The sequence below is a fragment of the Bufo bufo genome, chromosome 4 (assembly GCF_905171765.1).
Source record: "Bufo bufo chromosome 4, aBufBuf1.1, whole genome shotgun sequence".
NCBI lineage: Eukaryota > Metazoa > Chordata > Amphibia > Anura > Bufonidae > Bufo > Bufo bufo.
The window spans coordinates 451,750,644-451,775,073 of record NC_053392.1 but is presented as its reverse complement, the minus strand read 5'-3'; the positions used below and the strand labels follow the sequence as shown (position 1 = coordinate 451,775,073).

The 24,430-nt window shown below is 42.9% G+C and overlaps 1 protein-coding gene across 11 annotated transcripts in view; it reads left to right on the top strand.

The window, feature by feature from the left end:
- AFDN (afadin, adherens junction formation factor) overlaps positions 1-24,430 on the top strand; it is a 508,028-nt gene that overhangs the window by 369,975 nt on the left and 113,623 nt on the right. For all 11 annotated transcript variants that reach the window (XM_040429419.1, XM_040429420.1, XM_040429421.1 and 8 more), the window contains one exon: positions 15,628-15,816. In XM_040429419.1, the coding sequence (XP_040285353.1) occupies positions 15,628-15,816 (189 nt within the window). The remainder of the gene's footprint in view (positions 1-15,627; positions 15,817-24,430) is intronic.

The following is a 24,430-nucleotide window of genomic DNA, read 5'->3' as shown; positions in this document are numbered from 1 at the left end:
CCATCCAGAAAAGAAACTAGGTATTTCCAAGGAATTCAGGAACCGCCTTGTATTTGACCCGTCAGACTCTAAGATCTTTGACGAGGTTCCCAGAATTGACGTCCAGGTGGCCAAAGTTAATTAAAAAGAAACTCTCTACCATTCGAGGACTCCTCTCAGTTAAAGGACACCATGGAGAGGAAGGCGGACAGTCTATTAAAAAAATCCTGGGGGGCAGCTATGTTCAGTGTTAAGACCAACATAGCTGCTACTTCAGTCGCCAGGTCTATGTACGTGTGGCTAATTAAATTAGAGAATCATCTAATCAACAAGACGTCAAGGGAACAAATATTACTCTATTGCCTTGTTAAAATCTGCCACGGGGTTCTTAGCGGATGCCTCCGCCGAGACGATTAGATTCTCGGCCAAGGACGCGGCTTCGTCCAATGCTGCCCGGAGGGCACTGTGGATGAAATCTTGGTCAGGCGACATCACTTCAAAAATGAAGCTGTGCTCTATAGCCTTCTCGGGCGAATACGTGTTTGGTCCTGTATTGTACAAGATCCTCGAGAAGGCTGCTGATAAAAAGAAAGGGTTCCCTAAAGAGAAAACCCCTAAAAAGACACCCTCCTTTCGTAACCAAGACCCCCAAAATAGTTCCTTTCGTGGTAAAGGTAAATCTGGACGTTGGAGTCATCCAAGAGGGGGGTAAAGGTAGAGGATAAGGATACCTCCTTAATCATACTTCTCCCAATCCCTGGGCGCAAGTTCTTATCAGAAACTGCTACAGGATAGAGTTATCTCCCCCCCCCCCCCCCCCTCCGAATGTATTTCTGGTATCTCACCACTCTTCCCCATTCCAGCAGAACCAAATTTGGAAGGAGGTCCAGAATCTTCTGGACTTAGGAGTAGTGGTTCCTGTTCCCGAGCCTCAAAGGGGGCAGGGATTCTACTCCAACCTTTTCTTAGTAAAAAAGCCAGGGGGTTCCTCAAAAAGTTGAACCGATTCGTAGTTTACAAAAAATTTAAAATGGAATTCCTAGACTCTACCATTCCTTTAATTCAAAAAGGCGCGTTCCTTTGCACAATCGACCTGAAGGACGCATATATCATGTTCCTATTCACATCCAGTCTCAGAGGCTCCAGCGTTTTGCATTGAAGGATCACAGAGGCTCTGTTCATCATTTCCAGTTCGTGGCTCTCCCCTTCGGGCTGACCTCAGCCCCAAGGATTTTCACGAAACTGGTGGTAGAGATGGTCGCCTCCCTGAGATCTCAGGGGGTGACTATCGTTCCTTACCTAGACGACTTTTTGCTGATTTCAGACACCGGGGATCAGTCAATAGCGGATCGAGAGACCTTCTGCGCCCTTTTAACAGCCCTAGGTTGGGTGATGAACCTGAAAAAGTCATCCCTAGTTCCGGATACTAGGGTAAAATTCCTAGGGGTATTGCTGGATTCGGTAAAACAGACAATCTTTCTTCCAGCAGAAAGAATTCAGAACCTTCAGACATCAATCAGGGCCTTCCTAGGACATCGCTTCTTCTCCTTCAGAGAAACAATGAGCCTTTTAGGTCAAATGACAGCCTGTATTATAGCAGTCCCTTGGTGCCAGGTCCATTACAGGGCCCTTCAGTCCTGGCTTCTAAGGAGATGGGACAAACATCTGTCATCTCTAGACAAAAAGATCCTGATCCTGGGCCATGTAAAATCTTCAGTCCGGTGGTGGCTTCACACAGAAAATCAAAAAAAGGTCATGGTTTGGCTCAAACCCCCAGCAGTGCATGTTCAGACAGATGCCAGCGCAAAGGGATGGGGCGCAAAAATATACTCCAACCTCTACCAGGGAGTCTGGTCTCCTCAAATTGCAGCTCAGTCCTCAAATTACAGAGAGCTCAGGGCAGTTTGGGAGACAATACGAGCAGCTGCTCCAAAACTAAAGAACCAGCATATAAAAATGTATTCAGACAATGTAACGACCGTGTCCTACCTCAAACACCAGGGGGGCACACGGTCTCAAAAACTAGAAAGTCTGTCCAGAAGAATCTTCCTTTGGGGGGAAAAAAAGTAAAATCAGTATCTGCGATTCATTTAAAAGGAAGCCTAAACAGCGCTGCGGACTTCCTCAGCAGGACCACTATAGACCAGGGGGAATGGTCTCTAAACATAGACATCTACAATCTAATTGTCCAGAGATGGGGCCTCCCATTGGTAGATCTATTCGCTTCAAGGAAAAACGCAAAGGTATCAACCTTTTGCTCCCTAAACCCGACGGACAGGCCTCTAGCGATCGACTCCTTCTCCCTGCACTGGAACTGGGATCTTGCATATGCCTTCCCTCCGTTCCCGTTAATCCCAAGGGTTCTCCAGAAGATCATCAGGGACAAGGCCAGAATAATCCTGGTCACCCCGTACTGGCCCAACAGGAGCTGGTTCTCGATCCTAACCAACCTCTCCCCACAGGAAGTATTCTTTCTCCCAAGGAGGAAAGATATCCTGATCCAGGGGCCGGTTCTCCATCCACATTAGCCAGCCATAGATGGATCCAAAGATTCCTGAGGTCCGCAGCCAGACTAAGACCATCTCTTAAATCAAGGGTGCCTACCTGGGACTTAAACATTGTCCTTAGGGGACTCACAGGTCTTACGAACCCCTGGACTCGGGTTCCCTAAAGCACCTTTCTCAGAAGGTGGCTTTTCTTGTAGCAATAACATCAGCAAAAAGACTGTGCGAGATCCAGGCATGGTCAATAAGACAACCATACCTCACAATCCAGGAAGATCGAATTACCTTGAGGCTAGACGCGGGGATTTTACCAAAAGTAGTAACAGACTTCCATAGAAACCAGGAGATCGTTCTTCCCTCTTTTTGCGAGAATCCTAAGAATTCTGGGGAGGAACGATTCCATACCCTGGACGTCAAACGAACAGTACTAAAATACCTAGAGGTCACATACCCTGGACGTCAAACGAACAGTACTAAAATACCTAGAGGTCACATACCCTGGACGTCAAACGAACAGTACTAAAATACCTAGAGGTCACTAAGGACCTAAGAAAGGTGGACATTTTACTAGTACTCTTCAGCGGTAAAAATAAAGGTAAAGCAGCTTCCCGATCTATGGGTAAAACAGGCTATTACAGACTGTTACAAGATGGAAGGCATCAGCTGTGCAGACGTCATTCGGGCTCACTCTACGAGAGCCATATCTGCCTCATTCGCTGAAAAAGCAGGCGCTTCCCTAGATCAGATATGCCGGGCCGCAACCTGGTCCAATCTAAACACTTTTATTAAACATTATAGACTTGACTTATCCAGGTCTTCCGACCTGGCCTTTGGTCAGAAAGGTCCTACAGGCCGTTGCCCCACCCCAAGACGTATATAATCTGTTATGTCTCTCTGGGCCGTCATGGTGGTGAAGTGGAAAGCCGGAATTAGACTTACCGGTAATTCATTTTCCACGAATCCACCATGACGGCATGATATCCCACCCAGAAAATTATTATGCAGACTTGGTATGAGTTAATACCAAGGGAAAAAAAAAAAAACTGGAGTTGTTTCACTTCTTTACCGGTGGTTGTGGCACTATAATCTGGAACTCACTGGTGAATGGTTAAAAGGACCCCTCCCACCACCAATCTCTGTTCCTGCCCCTACAGAGGTCAGGGGTCAATCTCTCTGGGTCGTCATGGTGGATTCGTGGAAAATCAATTATCGGTAAGTCTAATTCCGGCTTCATGGAAACCTAGAGTAAAACTGTGTGCATGTGGAGACTAAGGGCCTGCGAGCTTCTATTGGCTGGTAAGGGACATCTGACCGTGTGTATGGCAGTTGGGATATGAAGAGAAAGACTTGCAGGTTTTTATTGGCTAATGCAGGTCATTATTTGGGACTATCTCAAGAATGGTACGTCCTAGAGAGCTGAGAAATTTGGTGAAGATCGGTCCAGTCATTTGGTCGCGCATAAAAGAGCAGACAGACAAACTAATTTTTATATATATATGAGACTATAGCAGAAGGACCCAGCTTCGCACAAGTATTTCATCTATTTAATTTCAGGTTTCTGTGTGTCGTTAACGGATATCGACAGTATCTCCCATAACATTGACCTCTACAGCATCCTGCCCCACTGTCTGCTGAGCTGTGTATCTAATGCTATCCTGTGTGATACTGTCTGCTGAGCTGTGTATCTAATCCTATCCTGTGTGATGCGGTCTGCTGACCTGTGTATTTAATCCTATCCTGTGTGATAATGTCTGCTGAGCTGTGTATCTAATCCTATCCTGTGTGATACTGCCTGCTGAGCTGTGTATCTAATCCTGACACGTTATATGACTGAATTTTTAAGGACATGCGAACTGCTAAAACCTGTGATCAGTTGTTATGGAAACCTGGAGTATGACCTGCGAGCTTCTATTGGCTGATAAGGGACATGTGACTGTGTGTATGGCAGTTGGGATGTGAAAAGAGAGACTTGCAGGCTTGTATTGGCTAATGCAGATAATTTTTGGGGAATTTCTCAGGAACAGTACATCCTAGAGAACCGAGACCCACTCTAAAACCTTCCCGGACCTTCTCACGTGTAATACTGCTTTTTGATCGCTTGGTATGTACCCAAAAATAATACCAATCAAACCGTCATCTCATGTCGCAATAAAAAAGACCCTACATAAGACAATCGGCCAAAAAATAGAAAAGATATGGATTTCAGAAAATGGAGACATAAAAGCATAATTTTTTTGTTTCAAAATTGCTTTTATTGTTTAAAACCAAATTATATTAAAAAAAAAAAAACATATTAGGTATAGCTGCATCCGTAACAACCTGCTCTATAAAAATATCACATGAGCTAACTGGTGAACACCGTAAAAAAATAAAAATAATAAATACTGTGCCAAAAAATAAATGTACAGTACTCAAAGTGTAATACCAAACGATCAAAAAGTAGTATCTACCCCAAAATAGTACCAATCAAACCTTCATCTCCTCCCGCAAAAAATGAGACCCTAATTAAGACAATCGCCCCAAAAATAAAAAAGATTTGGCTTTCTAAAAATGAAGACATAAAAGCTTGATTGTTTTTCTTTAAAAAATTGTGCGCTCTGCTGTGTTCCCGTACAGCAGTTTGCGACCACATATGGGGTGTTTCTGTAAACTGCAGAATCGGGGTAATAAATATTGAGTTTTATTTGGCTGTTAACCCTCGATGTGTTACATGGAAAAATGAATTAAAATGGAGAATCTGCCAAAAACGTGTAATTTAAAAATGTCCTCCCCTTTTCTTTTAATTCTTGTGGAACACCTGAAGGATTAAAAAAAAGTTTGTAAAATTGGGCACCTGCGGCAAGGGGGGGACAAGCGACGCATCTTGCGCCCTATTCGGAGCTCCCTCCGTTCTCAACCTGCCTGACGTCCGCAGACAAAGCCTGCATGTCTTTCGTCCGGCAAGCAGTTCTCCGCATGAAGATGCGCCCCCACCCTCTCGGGTGGGGGGGGGGGGGGGGGGGGAGTCGCCTACTCCTTTTTCAGCAAGTGTGGCGGGCCCACAGCTCCAGCGTGTGGGCGCTCAAAATCGTAACCTCGGGTTTCAAGATCGAGCTTAAGTCCCCTCTACCGCACAGTTTCTTCTCCTCCCAGCCGCCCAGGGATCCGTGTCGGGCGGCATCCTTTTTCCAGGCCATCCAGTCTCTCCTTGCGGGAGGTGTGATTTTCACAGTTTCACGAGTTTCTATTCCAACCTGTTTGTCGTCCCCAAAAAAGAAGGGTCGGTTTGCCCGGTCCTGGACCTCAAATTGCACATAAAATTTCTCTCTTCTATAGACATTCGGGACACGTACTTATACGTCCCCATTGCCCCAGCTCATCAGCGGTTCCTCCGCTTTGCATTAGGGCATCACCACTATCAGTTCGTCGCCCTTCCCTTTGGCCTGGCGACGGTGCCGCATGTTTTTACAAAGGTACTTGCTCCTCTCATGGCGCTTCTTCGAACCAGGGGCATCACCCTGATCCCCTATCTGGACGACCTCCTAGTCAAAGCTGCGACTTTTGGACAGAACGAGGACAGCCTGTGTATCACTCTGGATACCATGGCGCGGTAGGGTGGTTGGTGAACTTCCAAAAGTCTTCACTGCGTCCTGCCAGACGGATAACTTCTTTTATAGGTATGATCCTCGACACGGTCGCGGCGGTGGTGGGCCTGCCTCTGGACAAGCGGCTAGCCCTTCGTTGGTCAATCGACCCTTCCATTCGGTTCTGCATTAAAGTCTTGGGGGCAATGGTCGCTTCTTTCGAAGTGATTCAGTTTGCTCAATTTCACACCCGTTCACTTCAGTGAACAATCTTGTCGACTTGTTTCAAGTCGCCGGATTCCCTGGACCGTCACATCGTCCTACTCCGAAAGGTGCGGTCGGCACTCAGGTGGTGGCCTTCGACCCCAACCCTTGAATCGGGGAAATATTTTCTATGCACATTTGAGGCCCATTGTGGAGATATTTGGATCTTGTGTTGACAACTGTAGATGAAACCCTCGAGAAATTAACCTATATTGAAAACTACACCGCCCACAGGTGGTTTGCAAAAATTATGAACATGAGACTTTGTGAAATTAAAATTGTAAGTTTTCCACAGATATGGCATTTTGGTGCACAATATTAAGTGCCCACCATGTGCCATCTGAGACACACCATGCCCTTAAAATCTTTAGGTGGGTTCTACTGAATGGTAAAATGCCATAAATGTGAACATAAATTGCTGTTTGGGTATGCTGCTGGGTTCAAAAGGGAAAAAACACCTTTTGGATCTTTTAGTGCAGATTTTGATGGATTGGTTTATGGGTGCCATGTTGCTATTGAACTGCCTCCTGGGTACCAGTACAGACATTTTCTGACAACTTTGTTTATTTTTCTCTCGACAGAGCTGTGTGAAGAATTAAAGGGGTCATTTATGATGCTGAAATCCGCCTATATTAGGCATATTTCAGGTGCAGATCGCGGCTGCTGCATGACGTGTGTAAATGCACTTTTACACAGGGAATGCTGTCTGTCACTGGTAACACCTCCCCTGTGTACTGAGAGCTTTTCGCAGGGCTGGGGTATAAATGACACGTTTTACTGCATCTTTTCCCACAAATATAAATGAATGTATATATTCAAGCTGCTCAGATTGTATTGCATTTTGTGGTGACAGGTCCTCTTTAAATCTCCTTTCACCTCTTAAGAACCCCCGCCGTACATGTACGCACTGATGGATGTGACTTAAAGACAAACACTATACATGTACAGCGGGCTGATCTAGCGGGTGCAGGAGCTGACAGCTGGACCCCTGCTGCATTCGGCCGGCAGCGGTGAAAACACCAATACGCTTTGCCCGCAGCATGCAGAGGGAACGGGTGTCCTCCACATCTTCATCTGGTTCCCGCTCTGCAGTAGCGGAACCCGATGGCAGAGAAGGCAAGCCTGATGCCTTCCATAGGCCTCGGGGCTTTACTCCTACGGAAGCCTGTGAGATCCAGCCCTTAGTCTGGGTCTCACAGACAGGCTGTCAGCATTAAAGCTGAGAGCCAATGCATTACAATACAGGTTGCATTGTAATGCATTGCAGAAAGGATCAGACCCCAGAAGTAAAAGTCCCTGAGTAAAAAAAAAGTTTCAAGTAAAAAAAAAAATATACCCTTTGCCAAAATAAAACACATAAAATTTGTAAAAAATAAAAATACATATTGGGTATTGCCACATCCGTAATGACCGGCTCTATGAAAATATCACATGATCCACCCCCTCACCTGAACACCGTAAATTTTTTTTTATAAAAACTATGCTAAAACAACAATTTTTTTTGTAACCTTAAATCACAAAAAGTGCAACACCAAGCGATGACAAAGGCATATGCCCCCCAAAATAGTATTTATCAAACTATCACCTCATCCCGCAAAAAATAAGCCCCTACATAAAACAATCGGGAAAAAAAAAAAAAAATGATGGCTGTCAGAATATGGAGACACTAAAACATTATATATATTTTTTTTAAATGCTTTTTATTGTGTTAAAAGTGAAAAAAAAAGTATTTGGTATCACTGTGTCCATAACAACCAGGTCTATTATAATATCACATGACCTAACCCCTCAGGTTAACCACGTAAAAAAATAAAAACGCTGTAAAAAAACCTTTTTGGTCACTTTCCATCACAAAAAGTGTAATACAAAGCAATCAAAAAGTCATACGCACCCCAAAATAGTACCTATTAAACAGTCATTTCATCCCGCAAGAAATGAGACCCTACCGAAGACACTTGCCCAAAAAATTTAAAAAACTATGGCTCTCAGGATATGGAGACACTAAAACATGATTTATTGTTTTTGTTCAAAAATGCATTTATTGTTTAAAACTGAAACAAATAACCAAAAAAGTAGTCATATTTGGTATTGTGGCAAAACAACAAAAAATAAAAACTGTGCCAAAACAACTATTTTTTGTTACCTTGCCTCACAAAAACTGTAATATAGAGCAACCAAAAATCATATGTACCCTAAAATAGTATCAACAAAACTGCCACCTTATCCCATAGTTTCCAAAATGAGGTCACTTTTTTTGGGGGAGTTTCTGCTCTAGGCGTGGATCAAGGGGTCTTCAAATGTCACATGGCTATTTAAAATTATCCCAGTGAAATCTGCTCTCCAAAAACATGGCTCTCCTTTCCTTTTGCGCCCTGCCGTGTGCCCATACAGCAGTTTACGATCACAAATGGTGCGTTTCAGTAAACTACAGAATCAGGGTAATATTTAGTTTTGTTCGGCTGTTAACCCTTGCTTTGTTACTGAAAAAAATTGATTAAAATGGAAAATCTGCCAAAAAAGTGAAATTCTGAAATTTCTTCTACTTTTTGCCTTTAATTCTTGTGGAACAACTAAATGGTTAAAAATTTTGGAAAATCGGTTTTGAATACCTTAAGGGGTGAAGTTTCTAAAATGGGGCTATTTATGGGTGGTTTCTTTTATGTAAGCCCCACAAACTGACTTCAGACCTGAACTGGTCCTTAAAAATTGTGTTTTGGAAATTTTCTTTTAACATTTGCTTCTAAACTTCTAAGCCTTTTAACGTCCCAAAAAAAGATGTAATTTACAAAATGATCTAAACATGAAGTAGACCTATAGGAAATGTAAAGTAATAACTATTTTAGGAGGTATCACTATCTGTTTTAACCCATTAAAAGATAACTGTCACATTTAGACCCTAATTTCAATTTTCATATATGTAGTTACTAATAACATGATATTCCAGAATCAGTTACTATTAGACTGACTTACCCCATATTTAATAAGATTCAGCCCTTAGCAACCAGTCTGCATAAAACTGCAATTTCACTATTCAGTTAAGATGGCCGCCACTGCTCTCACCCTGAGGCTCATCCCGCCTGCCCTCACTACCCACAATGCATTGAGCTCCTCACATGCACTAGCCAGTAACAATAGCCCCCCAAAAGTGTCAGTAACCAGAGCTCTCCCCCTAAAGGGTTAATCTCCTGCAGCACAAAGGGGTCTTCTTACCACATGTTGCTTTCATTTATACACTGAGCAGATGGCAGATCTTCCTTCCCTGTTGTGCGCTGCTCCAGCTCTGCTGAGTGAGGGAGCGTCTGCCAAGCACAGGGACAGGGAGAAGTGCACACAGCCCAGGCACTGTTATCAGCTGCTGGGGAGGAGCTGGCTTTAATCATTTACTTACAGTCCCTGGCTGTCAGTAATGTGAGCCTGTACGCTGCGTGCTCAGTCTTTCAACAGATAGACGGACCATGCCTAGCAACCCTATTTTAAGCACAGGTAAAAATAGGCAGTACAGGGAACAAAAATGTGGAATTAAGGGGTAATTGATTACACAGTGAAAAGTTGAAATAGGGCCACCAAGGTGATATTAATCACCACAATCCAATACTCCAAAAAAACGACAGTTATCCTTTAAGGACACGGCCATATTTCACCTTAAGGACCAGGTCATTTTTTGCAATTCTGACCAGTGTCACTTTATGTGGTGATAACGTTAAAACGCTTTGACTTATCCAGGCCATTCTGAGATTTTTTTTTCGTCACATATTGTACTTCATGAAACTGGTTAAAATGGAATCAAAACAATTTATTTTTATTTATAAAAGAAATACCAAATTTACAAAAATTTTGGAAAAATTATCAAGTTTCAATTTCTCTACTTCTGTAATACATAGTAATGATACCTACAAAAATAGTTATTACTTTACATTTACCATATGTGTACTTCATGTTTGGATCATTCTGGGAATTTTTTGGGGATGTTGCAAGGCTTAGAAGTTTAGAAGCAAATCTTCAAAAACCGACTTTTTAAGGACCAGTAGAGGTCTGAAGTCACTTTGTGAGGCTTACATAATAGAAACCACCAAAAAATGACACAATTCTAGAAACTACACCCCTCAAGGTATTCAAAACTGATTTTACAAACTTTGTTAACCCTTTAGGTGTTACACAAGAGTTATTGGCAAATGGAGATTAAATTTGAAAATTTCAATTTTTTTTGCAAATTTTCAATTTTAATCCATTTTTTCCAGTAACAAAGCACAGGTTAACAGCCAAACAAAACCCTATATTTATTGCCCTGATTCTGTAGTTTGCAGAAACACCCCATATGTGGCCGTAAACTACTGTACAGGCACACGGTAGGGCGTAAAGGGAAAGGTGCGCCGTGTGGTTTTTGGAAGGCAGATTTTGCTGGACTGGTTTATTTACACAATGTCCCATTTGAAGCCCCCCTGATGCACCCCTAGAGTAGAAACTCTGTAAAAGTGACCACCTCTAAGAAACTACACCCCTCAAGGTATTCAAAACAGATTTTACAAACTTGCCGCATAGATTTTTCCCCACCGTCCCACAAGTGGACATGGATCTGGCGCCGAGGGACTGGAACAAGGGTATACTAGTTTAAAAGTTATCCACGTACATGTGGTAACCCTTATCTAGCAGTAGGTGCATAAGGTCCCACACAAGTTTCCCGCTAACACCCAGAGTGGGGGGACATTCTGGGGGTTCAATACGGGAATCTCTCCCCTCGTACATACGAAACTTGTGTACCCTGAGGTACTCTCACAAAGTAGATGATGAGGAGGACGCGGATGACAAAAGTAAAGTGGGGTCATCCTCGTCCTCACTGGGACTCTAAGTCGGAGGCAAGCTGGGCGTATGCCGCCTCGGCCGAGAACATCCGGCGGGCCGTAGGGGGGTGTGTGTGTGTGTGTGTAAATCTTTATTTGGTGTGCGGGTGTTCACGTACTTACCCTAAACCTAACAGAGAAAAAAAACGAAATAAAAGGGCAAAAAATGTGAAAAAATTTTGAACAAAAATTCTAACGCTCTGATCAGCCGTCGGAAGCTGATCAGCAGTGGGGTGTGCAATGCGCTAACAGTGGCCGGGTGCTAAGACACAGTGTCATGGCTAGGGCTATGGTCGTGACTCCTCAACCGCATGCGGTTGCCTGCGGTTTGGTTTTGTCTTCAATCACAGCTGAGGGCCGCTGGTTTGTGGCCTCACCTGTGGTTGCCGCGGGCAACTAGTTGTATGGTGTTGGTTTCAGCAGAGCAACCTGAGTGGTGCTGGGCAGCTTGCTGCATTGCATGCGGTTGCACCTAACAACCTTCATGTTGGGTGTTGTGTTTGTTTGTCGGTGGTGCACTGCGTTTTGTGTTGTGTGTGCACTAGGACTCTTCCCTTCACTGTGGCTGCCCGTGGCAACATTTGGTTGGATGTGTACATGTGGTGGCAGTGTCCCGGCCTGCGGGCTGACTCCCAGGACATGGTAGCCACCCATGTCGTTGCCTGCGGCAACAGCCACAGTGTGATCTTTGTTTGGACACTTCCCCTTTAAATGGTGTTTTCCCTTCCCTGGTGTTGGAAGGGTTAACTCCCTTTGTGTGTGTGAGACACTGGGTGTGTCTGTGTGGGTGTGGCCTCTTAGGCCTATAAAGCCTCAGTGTTTGGCATGTCTCAGTGGGTTGCTTCAGCCATGTGTAGCTGGAGCAGCCTCCTGTGTATATCATCTGCCAGTGGGGGCCACCCTTGTGGTCATACTGTCACGGCTGAGGATGGGGAAAATCCTCAGCCGTGCGATGTCATATCTGTATGTTGTATGTGTTTCCCCATTCCTTGCAGCTTGGCCAGTGAGACCCCTGTTCCTCCATGTCCAGAAGGAACAGGCCGTCTTACCCTGACTCCTAGTTCAGGGACCGGTCGGAGGGTAAGTTAGGGATCCGAGGTTCCTGAGCATGGGCCCTCCTACCTTCAAGGTCGGCCCATGCAGCTAGGAGTTAGGGTCAGGTTAGGGATGTGTTAGGAGGTGACCTGCTCCCTAATCCTGCTGTCCTGGCTGAGCCGCCTTACATCTTCTGGCATCGCACGGCTGAGGATTTTCCCCATCCTCAGCCGTGACACACAGTCAGCGTACGCAGAAAAATAAATGCTTGTGCCCCAAAAAGAGTTGGGGGGGCAAGCTGCAGGGGTCACACAGCTGTGGTGTGGACCCCAGACACCCAATTTAGGGTGTTCCCACAAAAACCTTTTTTTTTTTTTTTTGCACTAAACTTTCACTGAATATCTCTGCCTGTCCCTAACCTTTCCCTAAATACCTTTTTAGTGGCAGATAAGACTGTAGAGAGTCAAAAGGGGTGCTGGGTCAGGAGATCAATGCCGTGCTCCTCAGCTCCCGAACACAGAAAGGAGAGGAGCGCTGCAATAATTTGAACCGCCCTCCCGCAGCCAATCAGAGCCGATCCTGAGAGGTGATGTCACCAGCACCTCTCAGGATCGCAGGATGGTGATTGGTGGTGTATTATCACACCACCGATCACCATCCTGTTCTGGGTTATCGGGTCCCCAGAGACCCGAATAACCTGGAAACGCAGCAAACCGCCGGTCTGAATTGCCGTCATGCATTGTCCCATGGTGCCTGCTGAATGATTTGGCGGCGGGCGGTGATCGGAAATACTCAGGACGTACAGGTACACCATGTGTCCTTAAGAGGTTAAAAACAGAGAAATTAAATTATTTTTTTTTGTAAATTTGGTATGTTTTATAAAGACCGCCCCTCAGAGCTAGTGACGTCACCGAAGACACTGCTGGGCATAAGCCGCCGCCCGTAGGTGTGTTATAGCAAATAAAAGAGCCTGCCCTGTGCGATCCTGCGCAGGGCAAGGAAGAGCATGAACTGCTCCCATGTTCGAGTCAGGGGAGGGGGCTGCCTGTTTTAAATTATTTAGACTCCAATTTACCACTGTCGTGTAGTACTGTACAATATGTAACGAGAAAACAATCTCAGAATGGCTTGGATAAGTAAAAGAGTTTTAAAGTTATCCCCACATAAAGTGACACATGTTAGATTTGCTAAAAAAGGCCTGGTCCTTAAAGGGGTTGTCCAGGTTCAGAGATGAACACGAACATACCCAGAATTTCACCAAGGCAGCCCCACTGACAAGAGCATCGGAGCTGAATCGCACAGGGCAAAGGCATTTTATGTAGTTTTGTTGACTAACCAGGCTCTCCTTCGGGCTGCCAGGCGGAGGATTCCGCCCAGCATTGAGCCAGGTGACGTCACCAGCGCTGATTGTGTGAGCTTTAGCGCTGCCCTAGCCTGTAAAACGGCTAGGACAGCGCTAAAGACCGCCCATCAGAGCTAATTACGTCACCGAAGACACTGCTCTGCGTAAGCCGCCGCCCGTAGGTGTGTTAGAGCAAATGCTGCGTCCATATCAACCTGCTCTATAAAAATGTCACATGACCTAACCCCTCAGTTGAACGCTGGAAAAATAAATAAATTTAAAACTGTTGCCCCATAAAGTGTAATAATAAATGATCAAAAAATCATATGTACCCAAAAATGGTACCAATAAAAATGTAAACTTTTCATGCAAAAAACGAGCCCTGCACAAGACAATCGGCAGAAAAGTAAAAAAAAAATAAGACGTTTAGAAAATGGAGACATAAAAACATCATTTTTTTTTTTTTCAAAATGCTTTATTGTGTAAAACTGAAACAATCAAACAAAGAAAGTAGACAGATATCCTTACGTCCATAACAACCTACTCTATAAAAATAGCACATGATCTACCTTGTCGGGTGAATGTAAAAAATAAAAACTGCCGAAACAGCCATTTTTTGGTTACCTTGACTCACATAAACGTAATATATATAAATTAAAAATCATATGTACCCCAATATAGTACCAATAAAACTGGCACCTTATCCCCTAGTTTCCAAAATGGGGTCACTTTTTGGGAGTTTCTACTGTAGAGGGGGGGCTTAAAATGGGACATGGCATCTAAAAACCAGTCCAGCAAAATCTGCCTTCCAAAAACCATATGGTGCTCCTTTACTTCTGTGCCTTGCCGTGTGCCCTTCCATCAGTTTACGACCACATGTGAGGTGTTTTTTTAAACCGCAGAATCACTGTAATAAATATTGAGTTTTGTTTGGCTGTTATCCCTCGATGTGTTAAAGAGAAAAATCGATTAAAATGGAAAATCTGTCAAAAAAGTTACATTTTAAAAGGTCATCTCCATTTTCCTTTAATTCTTATGGAATACCTAAAGGGTTAACAAAGTTTGTAAAATCAGTTTTTAGTAGCTTGAAGGGTGTAGTTTCTACAATTTATGGGGGGTTTTCACTATGTAAGCCCCACAAAGTGACTTCAGACCTGAACTGGGTCTTAGTGTGTTCTGGAAAGTTTCTTTAAAATTTTCTTCTAAAATTCTAAGCTTTCTAACGTCCTAAAAAAATAAAATTGACATTTACAAAATGATGCCAATATAAAGTAGACATATGGGGAATGTTAAAGAGGACCTTTCACTAGTTTAAAAACTAACTATATCAGTGGGCAGAGCGGCACCCAGGGGTCCCCCTGCACTTACTAGTATGTCTGGGAGCCGCTCCGTTCGCCCGGTATAGGCTCCGGTGGACTCCCAGGCTATGAGCTGTGCGCTACGATTGGCCAGCGCTGCAGCAAGGGACAACCCTAATACAAAAACTCCGCCCAGTACAACAGAGGGAGCTGAAGACACCGGAGCCTATACCGGACGAACGGAGCGGCGCCCAGACATACTAGTAAGTGCAGGGGGACCCCTGGGCGCCGCTCTGCCCACTGAATATAGTTAGTTTTTAGTTTTTAAACTAGTGAAAGGTCCTCTTTAAGTAATAAATATTTTATGAGGTATCACTTTGTTTGAAGAGCAGAGAAATTGAAATTTAGAAAATTGCTAATTTTTCCAGATTTTTTTTGATAAATTTGGGATTTTTTCGTGAATAGGGGTTAAGTATATCGACTCAAATTTACAACTATCGTGACACAAGTACAATGTGTCACGATAAAACAATCTCAGAATGGCTTGGATAAATAAGTGTTCCGAAGTTATTACTACATAAAGTGACACATGACGGATTTGCAAAAAATGGCGTGGGCAGGAAGGTGAAAGGGTTAAATTATGTTATACACATATAAAAGTTTATCAGGTCACATTCTGTAAATACTGCTCAGTTAACTCTTTCCTGTTTTGTTGATGTAGCAAAGTGATTCCTTTAAAAATACCTGAAAGTGTCAATTACAATATATATATATATATATTTTTTTTTCTAATCATTCTTTCAGATCGTCGTGGCTCAGGAAAACCTCGACCTAAAAGTGAGGGTTTTGAGCTTTACAACAACAATGGTCAGAACGGGTCACCTGAAAGTCCCCAAATTCCTTGGCCAGAATACTCCGAACCAAAGAAACTGCCAGGGGATGATCGACTGATGAAGAACCGTGCTGATCATCGTTCCAGTCCCAATGTAGCAAGTAAGTTCAGATGTTCTTCACCTGCATGAAAAAATAGTCCCTCACAAATCGCCTCAGAGATTGAAAGGGTGCTAGCAGAATGACCCGGCTTTGCACGGGTATATTTCATTTAATGTTTGTGTGTGAAGTTAAAGGATATCCACAGTGTCCCTGAAAACAGTGACCTCCACAGCAGCCCACCCCCTTATCTTTGACCTCCACAGAGGTCGACTGCTTTAAAGGGTTTATACCATCAGAATTACTGTTATGTAGCTGACTGACATTAGTGATGTGCTAATGTCAGCACTACATAACAGTATGTTTTTTAAATTTCTCCCTGCAGCTGTTTTGCTAAAATACACACTTTTATAATATGCTAATGAGCCTCTAGGTGCTACTCACCCTTTTATCCCGCCCAGGTCCTCTGTTCTGCCCGCCCCGCTCCTCTTGATTAATGTCCAGGTTCCATGCATCGTTGAGAAAATCCTGCACCGTTCACTTCTGTATTCGGCTCAGGTGCGGTGAGTTAAGGCCGCGCTCCTGGTGCCGGCTTCCTCACTGCATCTGCGCCGACTAAGTCACAGTGAGGAAGCCGGCACCAGGAGCGCGGCCTTCACTCACCGCGCCTGCGCCGAATACAGAAGTGAACGGCGCAGACGTGGGATTTTCTCAACGATTATTCTAGATCCTATAAAGGACAATATATATAGTGTATATGGCTAATCAGTTGCCTAATATACAGACAAAATGTATACTATACCAGAGAATCTGTCTGGAAGAAATCAGCGTCAAGGTTCAATTGTGAAGTAAGATTAAATCCGATAATTTTTTTTCCTTCTGATCTTTCCTCTCTCTTGGGTGTCTTTGTGGCTTTCCTGGATTGATCTGATGGATCGATCTGATGCTCCCCTCTGTGTCCCCTCATACTATCTTTTATCTCTTTCCTAAAAAAGGACTTGACTTGGTCTTCCACGTGATTAACATCATTTTGTATTTCATCATCAACTTTTTCTTACCTCAACTCTACCCCAAGGGGGCATTAGGGTTCTATGTAAGAGTTGGTGTAATTACAAATCAACACTTCTATTTTCTTTTAATTTTGTACAAGATAACCTCTGACCTAAATCTAGGACCATGTTATAAATATAGATAAGAATGACATTTAACCTGACTACTGTCAGACATCCAGTCTACTTCAAAAATATACGAGTTTTAAAGAAACTCTTCCCAAATTTCTTATCTACACATACTTGAGCCAGGAGGTAATTAACTTCAAATGTCAGGGACTATATTGTAAACCTTACCAAAGAATCTATTTTGGTTACAGGATTGTACTCAACTTAAACCTAATGCGTATAATATCACAATACAATCAATTGGTAACAATTATAATCCTAATACAGATGTAGTAGTTAATACACATGCTTCATGAGATGTGTGTTTACATACACCTTAAATTGCTTTTCAATGGCTTTTGTTTCAAGATAACACGATGAGTTAAGAAATTTTAGTTAAGAGTTTGTGTGTTAAACCTGCTACATCTGGAAATATAAAAATTATCCCCTTCTATTTATTGGGAATGGAAAAAAATATCTTAGCACATTCAGTCCATTGTTTTCAATGCATGAAACATTTTAATGGTATCGGTCTACCTTCCCCCTCGATTTTATGACCTGGGAAATGTTTATGCAAACATTCCTAATTGTTCACTTACATTTCTCTGTCTTTAGAAATTCAACTCACTTTGACCTTTTAGAAACCAGATAAGATGGTTACCTTAAGGTTCATATACGAATCTGCAATGTGATATGTGTAGGCCTTCACAATATGGATTCCTTTTCTGTTCAATATATCTGACAAATCCCTCCTTCCCTTTCCCCTGTTATTCAAGTGTCCCAGACATAACTGGGAAAAAGGTCAGAAGAAATGTCATGTCCACCAAAATATATTTTTAATGTGAATCAAGTCTCTCGTTTTCCAACCACACGGATAAGGGAGCGCTACTGTCTTTCCCGGAACTCCGTCCATCATCCTTTCCATATTAATCTTTTATTTATATAAAAAATTTTAGATCCTGGAAAGGTACATGATCACACGGATCCTGTGTCCAATGGCCTTGGCATGCAGGTTAGAACGGAACTCGGCATGGATCATGCCATCATTGTTGTGAGCTCTGTTCACATGCGCAATATACCATTATTGTACCTCTCCTACTGGAATTGTGATATTGTAGTTCCTCATAGATTGTAAGCTCTTGCGAGCAGGGCCCTGACTCCTAGTGTTTCAGTTGCATATTATCCAGTTATTTTTGTTTTTGTTTTGTATATGAACCCTATGAACATGTAAAGTGCTGCGGAATATTATGGCGCTAATATAAATACATTTTATTATTATTAGTTCCATTAAATGGATATCCTTGGATCTAAATTTCCCAAAATTTTTCTAAGATAAAATCTTCTTATCCGTTAATGAAATCCTGGAACATCTGGTAACATAACTCCTGAGGAAGGACCCGGTTCGCGGTCAGGTTCAGTCCTAAACTGTGCACCAAGGATCAACACCATCCATACGACAGCTGTATCTTTGGTTGTCCTCATCATCTTGGTGCAGACTGTAACTCTTTTCTATTAAAGAAATCGAGATTATAAATACATGCTCTCATCATTTAATATTTGCAGTTTTCTGGCTGTGCTATGTAAAACATTTTGCAAAGAAGCAATCTGTAAGCTGAGAGAGAAATCATAATGTCAAATCATTATCACATTCTCTTAAGATACTTAAGTCTCTAATTCGGCTTCACCTTCCATTATTCTCAATTGATACCTAGGATGACAGACAGTTCTTTAACGTGAACCCATTTCTCTACACAACCATTTTTATCAATTTTCACTTTGTAAACCACAGGTGAGATTTTGTCGATGTCATAAGGACCTTTCCACGATGGAAGAAAGTTTTCTTTTTACTTCTTCTTAGTGGTTTTCATATCATAAGTTTTATTACTTACTGCTGCTTTCTCGGTATTCTTTTGCGCGAAAGGAAACACCTGTTGAAGATGCTGACGAAGGTTCTCCACATACTGATGTGTCGTGACTGCGTTGATCAGATTATGATCCGACGTGCGATACAACAGATGTTTTGGAAGTACCATTTTCCTACCTGTCATCAGCTCAAAGGGTGAGTAGTAATATCCATGGCACTCCAGTCCAGATATATGCAATTCTTTTTAATAATCAAAGAAGTGTTCACATCACTTATTATTCCATACAGTATTATTCACATCCAGGAGTAGAACAAATGTTTTGGCCACATTTTACTGTATTCCTGGGATGTTTCGGTCTGAATTAGACCTTTATCAGCAGGATCTCATTGGTGGCATGATGGTAGGTGCAATCCTGGATATCAGCTCAAAGGGTGACATCTTGGTAGCAGCACTTGGGGTGGCTCTAATAGCCATGAGCACTAACGGCAATTTCAAGTCCCAGTCTTTACCTGATTCCTTAACGTACTTTTTAAGGATGTTGACAATGGACTGGTTATAGCGCTCAACAGATCCACTAGATGGTCGATAAGCAATGTAAAATTTCCGTTTTACACACAAGATCTTCCACATCTTAGACATGAGCTCACTTCCGAAGTGCGATCCACGGTCCGAATCAATCCTTAATGGTAACCCAAATCTAGAAAATACATTGTTAATAAGCAAAGCTGCACATGTTTCGGCTGTGTTATTACTAGCTGGTAAACACTCTACCCACTTGGTATACACACAAGTGACTGTTAACATGTATTTATTTCCCCTTGATGACCTAGTGACAGGACTTATAAAGTCAATCTGTATATCAGACCATAGCAATGAGAAACATTTTTTCTGAAGTGGGGCACTATGTGTGGGACCTTGAGGTTGGAACTGAGCACAAACCAAACCTTGACAGTAAATTTGAACATCTTTCAACATATGAGGCCAATAAGCATAATCACGTAGTGATTCATAGGTAATTTTCTCCCCATGATGACCAGCTGAAGGCGCATCGTGAGCAACATTAGGCCTCTAAATGTAGTGGGAACTACCCACTATTGAATACCATTCTTTGAGGTCCTCATCAATAAACCATCAACAATACTAAATTGAGATTTGGTTTTCACTAGTAATCAGAGGTGTTCTTTTTGGGCATAATTATCCTCCAATATGGGATTGCTACTAGGATCTTCAATGTGATTATAAAAGATTCCAAATATAGGATCTTCCTTTTGGATCTTAATTAGATCCTCACTTGTAGACTCTTGACTCCATTGAGCCATATTCGTTGCAGACTGTTCCCTAGCTTGGCGTCTAGTGAAAGCTTCAATGGGCATCTTCTCTAATAAATGATGTATGTTTACATGATCACCATTTATGGCACCTTGTTTGGCAAGCTTATCGGCTAATCATTACCTTCTTTATCCATGTTCTGGGTTTTAGAATGACCTTTAGTCTTCTTCCAATAAATGGTTAAACCATTACTTTGGACTAACTCTTCTGACACCAAACAATTTTGCATGTTTCACAGGTTTGTTATTAGATCGCAACATGTTATTTCGTTTTTACTCGTTATTACTCAACAAAACTGTTCCGTACATAACTTGAATCTGTGACTATGACAAATTCTTTAATATTGTGCTTTAGAGCTATTTGAACAGTTTTGTATACAGCAGCTAATTCTGCTACTTGGCTACTTTTAGCACTAATACTGTAACCTACGGAAACATTTGGGAATTCACCCGTCCAATGCCCGCAACTAGTGTTCTTTTATCTCCTATGGTGGTGTGATAAGCACAACCATCAATGTATACACAGGGGAGTAGAGGACAATAATCTTCATCATTGGCTTTGTAAGGGGAAGATATTTGTTCCTCTAGGACAGGGGTGGGGAACCTTTTTTCTGCCAAGGGCCATTTGGATTTTTGTAACATCATTCGGGGGCCATACAAAATGATCAACTTAAAAATTAGCCTGTTATTATTTGGTCAAACATTTTTTTTGTATAATCTTTATTTATATACTCAATTTTTACAAATAAAGAACAGCACCCTGCATCACTGGACCCCTTTACATTACACAGCACCCTGCATCACTGGACCCCTTTACATTACACAGCGCCCTGCATCACTGGACCCTTTACAATACACAGCACCCTGCATCACTGGACCCCTTTACATTACACAGCACCCTGTACCTCTGGACCCCTTTACATTACACAGCGCCCTGCATCACTGGACCCTTTACAATACACAGCACCCTGCATCACTGGACCCCTTTACATTACATAGCACCCTGTACCTCTGGACCCCTTTACATTACACAGCGCCCTGCATCACTGGACCCTTTACAATACACAGCACCCTGCATCACTGGACCCCTTTACATTACACAGCACCCTGCACTGTGCAGGACATTAATACATGAGTTACCATGACCATTGACCGGTGCAGGACATTTACCTAGGGTTGCCACCTGTACGGGATTGACCCGGACTGTACAGGGTTTGAATCATGTGTCCGGGTCTCCTTCCGCCTTCAACCCGGACACATGATTCAAACTGTACTGTGGCTTAGCTGGTGGAGGAACACTAGTAGTTAAAGTTGGTAGGGGAAAGTTCTTATCCTTATACAGCAGTTCGGACAATTTAATCTGAGCCCCAATGTCCTCTTCTATACAAATACACTGAGTAATGTAATTGCCGGGATCAGCAGCACAAGGATTACTCTGCAGGGACTATTTGATGGTTTTCGGGCTCAGGCGGAGTAATCCTTGTGCAGAGGTTCTCAGTAATTACATTACTCAGCCAGGGTATCTGTATATAAGAGGACGTGGGGAGATTAGATTGTCGGGACTCAGAACTGCTGAATAAAGATAAGAACTTTCCCCTAATGACATTGTGATTTTTTTTTAATATGCAGCATGGGGGGAGGGGGTAAATGTCCTGCACTGGTCATGGTAACTTATGTATTAATGTCCTGTGCACTGTGCAGGACATTTACCCCCCTCCCCCCGCCGCTATGCTGCATATTAAAAAAATTTGCTGTATTTCATGATGCTGTCTGGCTGCCTTACTTGCTGCTGGAAATGGTTCCTCGTCGGTGGCGCTGGCTCGTCCTCTCTATGCTCCTCCCATCAGTGTCATCCCAGCCAGCATAAATGGTGATCCCCGCCCGGCGGCGTGACGTCACTCACGGCGGGCGGGGCTGTAAACCTAGGGAAGCATCTTAGCTGCAGTGCAATAGCTGGAGGCTGGCGCCGGCTAACAGGGGGGGGGCCGCAGGAGCAGAGTAAATGCTATTGGCTGGCGCCGGCTAACAGGGGCGGGCCGCAGGAGCAGAGTAAATGTATTGCTAAACACACGGACAATGAATGAATGATCGCCATGATCATCCATTCATTGTCAGTGTGTTTAGCAATACATTTACTCCGCTCCGTAGTGACAATCGGCGGCGGTGTTTTACAATCGCATGGGGGGCCGGATTGAATGATTTCGCGGGCCGCAAGCGGCCCGCGGGCCGCAGGTTCCCCGCCCCTGCTCTAGGAAATCTACTAGCTCTTCCTTTTGAGAATGAGTTGTACAATAATGAAGTTCAGCAAGTCCTTGAGCTACCGGACTCTTTTTATTTTGTTTTTACCGGACTTCCTATGGCCATCCTTGTAAGGACAACGTCCAAGCAGTTATTCTGCTGTTTGACAAATAACCATCCCTAATTGTGTTACTTTGTAAATTTTGCAGGGGTTGTTGTCGTTTCAATGATGATTTTCTCACCCTGATTGTAACTTCAAAAATTTTTGGAGGGCCTAGACTGTGGCTAATAAAGCTTTCTCAGAGTCATAAAATTTTACCTCTACAGGTGACAGGGACGTACTTGCATAATTTCAATTTGTTTCGTTTTTGAGACAGTACAGCACTGATACTGAGGTTCGTAAAACCAGTTTCCAGATAAAAGGGTTTACCCGCTTATGGATATGCGAGACATGGGGCTTGAGTGAGGTTTTCTTTTAAGCTCAATCATGGCTTGTTCCTGATCTCTCCCCCCCCCCCCCCCCCCCCCCCCCACGTCCATGGTACACCTTTCTTTAGTAATATTAACAATGGTTTACTGATTTCTGCATAATTATCATTAAACTTGCATGAATAATTCATCATACCCAAAAATGACCTCAGTTCACTGACATTGGTAGGCATTTTAGACTTCATCAGTCTCCCTCTTCTTCTTCTCGGGATTTAGGCCTTTGAAAGTAACCTCATGTCCCAGGAAGTTGACCTTGGTACGACACCATTGGGCTTTCTGCAATGAGATTTTATCACATGCCTCTCAACTGATTAAGCACATGCCTAATCTCCTGGACATGTTTTTCAAATGAGGTACTCGTCAACAAAATATCATCCACGTACGTAAAATTTCCTCTTTCAGTGGCATCAGGCATAGCTTTATGTAAAAACACAGCGATTTCATGATCTGAGTTTATATAACCCAATGGTAGTCTAGTCCATGCAAACTGCTCCTTACGAAAGCTAAATGCTAATTTTTATTGGTCTTCAGGACCTACCTTGATGGTCCAATATCCCTGAGCAGTGTGGTAAAGATTTTGGCACCTTGCATTTGTACCAAGCATTGGTCGACATATGGCACGGGCCAGCCAGACATACAGTACAGACCAAAAGTTTGGACACACCTTCTCATTCAAAGAGTTTTCTTTATTTTCATGACTATGAAGGCATCAAAACTATGAATTAACACACGTGGAATTATATACATAACAAACAAGTGTGAAACAACTGAAAATATGTCATATTCTAGGTTCTTCAAAGTAGCCACCTTTTGCTTTGATTACTGCTTTGCACACTCTTGGCATTCTCTTGATGAGCTTCAAGAGGTAGTCCCCTGAAATGGTCTTCCAACAGTCTTGAAGGAGTTCCCAGAGATGCTTAGCACTTGTTGGCCCTTTTGCCTTCACTCTGCGGTCCAGCTCACCCCAAACCATCTCGATTGGGTTCAGGTCCGGTGACTGTGGAGGCCGGATCTGGCGCAGCACCCCATCAGTCTCCTTCATGGTCAAATAGCCCTTACTTTCTAAGTTTTCCCAATTTTTCGCTGACTGACCTTCATTTCTTAAAGTAATGATGGCCACTCGTTTTTCTTTACTTAGCTGCTTTTTTTCTTGCCATAATACAAATTCTAACAGTCTATTCAGTAGGACTATCAGCTGTGTATCCACCTGACTTCTCCTCAACGCAACTGATGGTCCCAACCCCATTTATAAGGCAAGAAATCCCACTTATTAAACCTGACAGGGCACACCTGTGAAGTGAAAACCATTTCAGGGGACTACCTCTTGAAGCTCATCAAGAGAATGCCAAGAGTGTGCAAAGCAGTAATCAAAGCAAAAGGTGGCTACTTTGAAGAACCTAGAATATGACATATTTTCAGTTGTTTCACACTTGTTTGTTATGTATATAATTCCACATGTGTTAATTCATAGTTTTGATGCCTTCAGTGTGAATCTACAATTTTCATAGTCATGAAAATAAAGAAAACTCTTTGAATGAGAAGGTGTGTCCAAACTTTTGGTCTGTTCTGTATATACTCGTTAAACTGTCTGAGATCAGCA